The sequence below is a fragment of the Abrus precatorius genome, unplaced genomic scaffold (genome assembly GCF_003935025.1).
Source record: "Abrus precatorius isolate BTA unplaced genomic scaffold, Abrus_2018 Scaffold4, whole genome shotgun sequence".
In the NCBI taxonomy this organism is placed as follows: Eukaryota; Viridiplantae; Streptophyta; class Magnoliopsida; order Fabales; family Fabaceae; genus Abrus; species Abrus precatorius.
The window spans coordinates 2,244,369-2,252,016 of NW_020874384.1; the positions used below are offsets into that span (position 1 = coordinate 2,244,369).

At 31.3% G+C, this 7,648-nt stretch overlaps 2 protein-coding genes across 3 annotated transcripts; both read right to left on the reverse strand.

Moving 5' to 3' along the window:
* Window positions 1-544: 544 nt before the first annotated feature.
* LOC113865811 (pentatricopeptide repeat-containing protein At2g15630, mitochondrial) lies at window positions 545-3,077 on the reverse strand. Of its 2 annotated transcripts, XM_027500580.1 has the most exons (2): window positions 1,326-3,041; window positions 930-1,235 (listed from the first exon to the last, which is right to left on the reverse strand). In XM_027500580.1, exons 1-2 carry the CDS (start codon window positions 3,013-3,015, stop codon window positions 1,084-1,086), a joined length of 1,842 nt encoding a protein of 613 aa, XP_027356381.1. In that variant the 5' UTR covers window positions 3,016-3,041; the 3' UTR covers window positions 930-1,083. The 2 variants fall into 2 exon arrangements, with proteins under 2 accessions (XP_027356380.1, XP_027356381.1); XM_027500579.1 differs by having other exon boundaries at window positions 545-3,077.
* Window positions 3,078-4,424: 1,347 nt separating this feature from the next.
* LOC113865821 (diphthamide biosynthesis protein 3) lies at window positions 4,425-6,110 on the reverse strand. The gene is made up of 2 exons (XM_027500593.1): window positions 5,745-6,110; window positions 4,425-4,498 (listed from the first exon to the last, which is right to left on the reverse strand). Exon 1 carries the CDS (start codon window positions 6,014-6,016, stop codon window positions 5,756-5,758), a length of 261 nt encoding a protein of 86 aa, XP_027356394.1. The 5' UTR covers window positions 6,017-6,110; the 3' UTR covers window positions 4,425-4,498; window positions 5,745-5,755.
* Window positions 6,111-7,648: the final 1,538 nt, after the last annotated feature.

Below are 7,648 nucleotides of genomic sequence, written 5' to 3' on the forward strand. Positions count from 1 at the left end.
CTAAAATTTTAAATAGATAATTTTTGTGTCAAATAAAAAGAATTTCAAATAATTTGTCTTTAATTTTTTTTTAAAAATCTCTTTATTATGCTTAACCTTTTGTGTTTATCAATTATAACTCTTTTCATATTTAACTCTCACTTTGAACATTTTCTTATTATTGATTTTATATTTTCTAGTAATTTAAAATTATCCATTAAACCTTGTAATCAGTCAAAAACATCAGAAATCATTCAAATGATGCAGTAGCACAAACTTGATGCATCTAAACATCTTTGAACTTTCTCAATAGGCATGGGCTAGTTACAAAGCACTGACCAGTCTTTAAGCCTCAATACTTTATCATTGGATCATGCTTGCATTTTCCGTTTTCGCATGGTTATAAGTAAAGTAAATACTCTTTATGTTACAAAGGGAAGCGAAAGCCTCCTAGGCTTGAAGGATCAAATTCAGAAAATAAAGTTAAAAACAAAGAAGTGTAGCATTGATATTATCACAGTAAAATTTCCAGTAAATACCAAGTACCAACACTATGTTCAACTGAATTAGATTGTTACTATAGAATATATAATATCAATAAAATCACATTAAACAAATTTCTCGTCTATCATATCAAAGTCATTCTACCAAAGGAAATACAAAAGGGTATAACACTAAGAGGTACGATAAATGAGATGGTACTGTATTTGAAGTTTAAAATAAGGAGGCAATGTTTGAACTTGCAGTAGGTTCTCTTGAGACCATTAAAAGTAATTGCCTTTGGTTTTGAGAAAACTGAAATAAAAATAAAAGCTAACATATGGTACAAAAACTAAAATAAAACTATCGAAATAATAAAAATTATAATCTTATTACAAAAGATATGAGCTAAGGAAAATTTTAGTTTTTCAGAACTCCATTAACTTGTTCTTCATATACCGGCACACGTTTGCTTGGTGATACACAGCTTGTAGAATAAAAAATGCTGAGATGCTTGTGTTCAAACTCCGAAGATAGAAGTTTCCAGAGTCCCAAAATAATCTATTTTCTTCTATTACAGCCCTTTTTCCATTCACTTTCAGTTAAGTGAAAACAAGAACAAATTCATTCATCATCATTTCCCACCAGGTCATCATCAACATTCTTCATCGCTTCAATTATCGACAGGTAGGTGCTGTCATCAGGAGTAATGCCTTTACTCACCATCTCTTTGAGGAGCTCTTCAGCATGCTCACCTTCTCGGTTTTTGCACAGACCTTGTATAAGAGCATTGTAAGTGAGAATTGTAGGATTAAATCCTATAGTCAACATTTCATCTCGGACTCTAAAAGCATCCTTCATATCACCTCTTTTACTGTAGCCACTAATAATTGTATTGTAACTAATATGATCGGGTTTGATCCCTCTTCTCTTCATCTCATCAAGAAGTTGCCGAGCTTCTTCCACTTTCCCCTCCCTGCAGTATCCTTGCATCAAGGTGTTATAAGTGATTTCATCAGGAAGAACCTTCATGCTATCCATCTCTTTTAAGAGTTGCAATGCATGATCAATATTACCATTTGCACAGTGACCACCGATCAACGCATTAAACATTATGATATCTGGCAACAGACCTTCTTGTTGAATCTCCTTAAACAAGGCATCTGCCTCTTTCATTCTATTCCTTTTACCCAGAACATATACAAGCGACGTGTATGTTACCAGTGTTGGTCGAATCCCTTTCCTCACCATTTCATCAAAAAGGTTGAAAGCTCTCTTTGCATCCCCACATCTGCAATACCCATTAATCAATATGTTATACGTAACAGCATCAGGCATCATTCCTTTTTCTCGCATTTCTTGGATCATTTTATCAGCTTCCCCCATCTTTCCTTCCATAAACAGCGCATGAATAAACAAATTGTAGGTGACCAGAGATACCATTACGCCATTACTTATCATCTCATCCCTGTAGGCAAAAGCCTTAACCAAATCGCCTTTATTGCAGTATCCATCAATCAATGCATTATATGTAACTACATTTGGAACCAAGCCATTTTCTAACATTGTAGAAAATAAATCAGATGCCTCCTCAAGCCTTCCTTCTCTACACATCCCAGAAATAAAAGAATTGTAAGTGTAGCTATCAGGCTCAAACCCTTTATCTTTCATTGTTCGAAAAATGGCGCGAGCCCCTTGGAACTTGCCTCTCAAACAGTATCCATGTATAACAGTGTTATAGGTAACAACATTAGGCTTTACCCCAAGAGACTCCATGTCCCCAATAAACTCATTTGCCTTCTTCAACTTCCCTTCTTTACACAACACATTAATCATTATGTTAAAAGTGTACATATTGGATCTGATATTCATCCTAAACATTTCTGCATACAGAGCCCAAGCCATCTGAGTCCGGTTCAATTTCAAGAACAGAGTCAACATTTGATTGCAAGTCTCAATGTTGGGCACAGCACCGTTTTCCTTCATCAAGTAGAAACACTCCAAAGCCTCATTGGGCCTCTTGAGTTCACAGTAAGCCCTGATCAGAAAATCAAAGACGACGGTTGTCTTGGCATTCAAACGATCGCGGGCACGTGCCAATTCATCAAAAATGATTATGTTGGTGGCAGTGGCAGAGTGAATGAGTTGGTGCAAGAGCTGAAGGGAAGGTTTGGGGGATGGAAGGCGATAGAGAATGCAGACGGCGAGGCAACGGGTAGTGAGGTCAAGGCAGTGAGGGTGGCTGTGAAGGTGTGATAGAAGGTGAAGAACAAGTTGGGGGTTTCGGTGAAGGGTGGTTAGAGTGGAAGAGAGAAGGGAAGGAGTGAGGTGAGGCGCAACTTGTTTGATGAAATGCCACTGAGAAGATTTTAGTGAATGAAGGAGTATGGATTGGGTGATTGGTGGGACGGTGGTGGAAATGGAGAAAGAGGGTGTTTGGGGTTGGGAGAGAGAAGAAGAAGAAGAAGAAGCAGAAGAAGAAGAAGAAGAATGCGAGAGTGAATTCAGAGTTGAGCGTCTGAAGGGTTTGGAATTGAAGAGTTTTAGTGATTTCATAGTGAATAACGAAAACTCAGTGGAAACTGAATAACTGGATACTCAATCGAACATGTACGACGTGCCGCGCTTGCCAATTCAAGGCTTCTTTGTTTTTATTTTCGTTTTTAATTTTTAAAAATTATTATTAAAAAGAAAAAAAATGAAACGAGTTAATAAATAAATTTTATTATTTTTTAATTAAAAAAACTATTTTTAAAACAAATAAGTTCTAAATATTTTATCCTCTTCTTTAAAAATTCTTTATTAGTAAATTAAAAAAATTTTATGGTTCGCAATATTTCTCCTGTTTAACTTAATAGCTATAGATTACATTAAAATTGAAAAAACAAATTTATAATACAAAATATGCACAATATTTTATTTCTTTTTTTACAATTAGTATGAAATCACGAACATGTAACTTTTACATTCTTTGAATAAATTATTATCGACTATAAAAATAATAAACAATTTCATCACGGATTATATAGCTGTCCTGTTTTCATCTTTGACCATAAAATTTCAGTAAACATTGAGATTGATTCTATGGACATTGTGTAATTAAGAACTTTCTAACATTTTTTGTGATTTAAACTTGAGTTTTAGTCAATGAACAAGTAATCCTAAGAGGTTAAAAATAGCGTAATACACCCTTGGAGGTTTTTTACGTACATTAGATATCATACTATATTTTCTCTTTAAATACGTAGCAGTTTGTCACGCCTCATTTGCTTCACTTGATGATCAAAGAACACTGATCCAATTTCCAAACCAAACGATATGCCTAGTGAAGTGGATCATTCGAGTTTGCTGTACTTTGTTCGAATTATGTTGGCAGTTAATTCTATGGTGATATATAATGGATTTTTTCCCCTCAAGGCATGGTGAAAGCGTTTCACAAGCATATCCTAAAATACGAAGAATATCCCTTCAACCATAGGAGGAATCAACCACGGTGACAGTAGATTTTGATGATCATAACAGTGTTCAAGGCACATTAAAAAGAAGGAAGCACAAGCAATGTTCCTTTTACCTAACGTACCTCAGAAAGTGTTCTTGTTCGGTTAGCAGTCAAGGAATCACAACCAAAGTCATTCCACCTTCTCTCAATGCGTATGATACATTTCAAAGCAAAAAATAACCCAAAAATAAAGAAAATAAATAAAGAACGTCGAGAGTTAGAGGTTTACTCAAAGAAAAAGTGGCACATTAGTAGCTTCTATAATTCTGTAAAGAACGGGTATTAGGTAGTCTAACTAATACAAAGATTTGTTTCATTAAGGCCAGATAATTGGCATGATATCATATCAAAGTTCAATTGAGTTTAATGACAAATTCTTGGTTGCCTTTTCCCTTCCAATGAGTAAATAAGAATAGTAGTATTCTTGCTGTACTGTATCTCTCGTATAATTCATTTCTCCTTTTGTTCATCAAAACAATATGCGATGCTATGATAAATCGAAGTAGTGACAAAACCTATTGCTCCCTTCGTTTCATGCATCTGCAAGAGCAGCAAGACAATACACTCAGTCATTTATGGAACAGAAAATAAACTATTTACAATTTTGAATAAAGTAATGATAAGTAGTACGATTAGAATGATCGATTATTCTTCAACTCCAATAAATGTATATAAAGAGAATTAAACCCACAATATAAAACCCAGAGCCCCAGACACAAAGGTACACGGCATTTTGGCCACTCCTTCACAAACACAGACGCAATGAAAGGAAACTTCAAAAATAGTACAGAAAATGTCCAGCAATAATTACAAATCATAGTCAACAACAACACAGTAAACCCAAAAAGATAGGAGGAAAGTAAAATCATAGTTTGGTATTTTAGTTCTGCAATACATTTATCTCATTTGCAATAGTGTGAGGGGGAGCTGCTGACCAGAAACGGCAAAATAGGAAACCTAAAAGGTTAATTCACCATAAAATCCTACAAAAGATCAGAGTAAATTGAATTAACTCTTAGGTTTCTGAGACCTATAATAATAGGTCCGTAATATTGCGTTATATAAAGATGCCCCTTGGTATTGATTTTTCAGCAGGGGGTCTTGTCTTGAAAAAGGAGTAACACCGCTATTAGTCATAGGCCAAAAATTAAAGGAATATGTTAACATCACCCTTTAGTATTGATTCTAAGCAACTAAAAGTGAAAAAAAATTATAAGAAATAATGCATTTATCACATTTTCATTGGGGAAGTTTAGCATAAACATTAAATAAGTCTCAATATTGGTTTCTTCACCAATAAAGCATAATATAGAATGAGTCATGAGTGTATCAGCATGAAACAGATACAACTAGCGTCAATACACTTGCAATATCTATTGACTACTAACAACAAACTTCAATTTTAAACTTCAGCCACCCCTCGGAATCTCCAACGATAAATACCACACAAAGCCAAAACGTTACAAAACTAATCCTTCAAATTGTTTATTCACAACTTGCTCTCTCAGCTTTGGTTGGTGATACAGTACTACCAATACCAAAAGTTAGATAACTTGATTTCAGTTTTCAACCAAAGAGCCATCCTAAAGAACTGAATAATTTAAAGAGACATGTGCTTAGTTTTTCCTTTTCTCTTTACACGTTTAAACATCCAAACAGATAGAATAACAGGACAAGTGGACTTGTGCTTCTATTCAATCCAATATACATGCAAAATTCTTCAGAGGAAGGGATAGATAATCACATAATGTATAATCGAAGAGTTTGATAAGAAATAGCGAATGACCTGAAATTCATTCAAGCAACGGTGACGGTTTGGTGCTTGGAAGGTTCGAGACCCTTGTTTCGTCGATTTTGGTCGGAATCGGCGAGGAAATCTTCGATGTTGTAGATGACGGTGATGTAGAGGGAGCAACTAGGGCAACGAGCGATCTCTTCGCCAAGCTTAAGGTCTTCCTTGGTGATTTGAAACAAGTCCCCGCATGGACAAGGATACGTGTAGGCCTGCAACTCCTCGTTCCACTCCATGTCCTCGATCTCCACGTCGTCGTACGACATCGTTTTTCTGCGCAAAGGGTTTTCAGAACGAATCAACCAAAAGAAGACGATGAAGATGCCTCCTATTCAGAACAAACCCTTGTGATTCTCGATTTCCAATTTGAAAATTTTCTCACTAGTCTGTATTACTATTCTTCGAAACGACAAAACCTAGCGTGTGTAATGTAACCAGCCCAATACGACATCGTTTCTTTTTTCCTTGTTTAAAGATAATAAAAACTAATTTGTTTTGGTTTAAGGGCGTTTATAAACTGAATAAGTAAAAAAAGTGAAAAATCACATTCATGTTAGTAGATATGAAGGATAAAATTTGGAATTAAGGTTTGGAAATATAATTCAATCTTAAGATTATAAGTATGATATTTTGAAATTATTTTATAATTAAGATTATAATTTTAAGACCGATTCTATAAAATTCTAATATAATTAAAATTAATAATTCTCAATTCATAATTTAGAAAGTATGGTCATGAACTTATCTTATACTTAATCATTCTCTTTATTTTTATGCTTTTGTCGTTGTCAGTAAAAATATTCGCAAATTGTATTAGATCAGTTTTGAGATAAAAAGTTATTATTTAATTTTATCATAAGACTGTAGTTTGGTTTAAATTAATATTTAAAAATTTGATCCAATCAAATTAAAAGTTTGTTAAATTGAATTAAATTATTTAATTTTACACTTTTATTTATAAAATAGTTAAAAATAATAAATAAAATATTTGATATTTTTTATATTATTTTATAAATAGTTAATTTTTTATAAAATTTATGAAAATTTGTAATGTGGAAAAATAATTTTACATTATTCTAAAAATATATTTATATAATTATAATATAAAATATATCCCTATAAAATAATGATATAGTATAAATATTAAAAAAATCTAAAAATTAGTTAAGTATCATAATTTATTAATATATAATTTTACAATATATTACCAAAATTTTAATTATATATGTATATAATTTTTATTAGTTTTTAAAATAAAAAAATTGATACATTTTAATAAAAATTAATTTTTATAATTTTATTTTATTCACTTTTTTTTATTTTTTTATTTATATTAAGTTACATAATTTATAAAATTCTTATTATTATATGTATTATTTTTATTGTTATAATCATTATTATTAATTAGTATTATAATTATTTTTCATTTTAAAATTATCATTATTTTTTATAATTGTTGTTATTATCATGTTTGTTATTATACTGTTATTTTTAAATATTATATTTCTTTTATCATATTATTATTCTTTTTCTTGTCACTTATATTAATTTATTATCTTATTAGCATTGTTTACAATATTATTATCTACTCAAATTTATTATTTAAAACTTTCAATTTATTATTCAATCAATAATAGATAAATAAATTGTTTCACACAATTGTTTTACCATACAAAATAATTCCTTTTATATATATACTTAAATATTGAGATTATGCTAATATTATGTGCTCTAAAAAAAATCATCTTCACTATACCGACAAATTAATAAACATTATTAGCATATTTGAATGCAATGAAATTAAAAAAAATAATACTTTCAAATTTAAATGTAGTTAAAATAAATAAAATAAGTATTAAAATTTATTTTAACTCTAAAAAAGTTTAATTTTATTTAAA

What these genes read in the sequence shown, in the direction of transcription:
- LOC113865811 (XM_027500579.1), bottom strand. Translation starts at nt 3,015, where the DNA reads ATGAAATCACTAAAACTCTTCAATTCCAAACCCTTCAGACGCTCAACT.
- LOC113865821 (XM_027500593.1), bottom strand. Translation starts at nt 6,016, where the DNA reads ATGTCGTACGACGACGTGGAGATCGAGGACATGGAGTGGAACGAGGAG.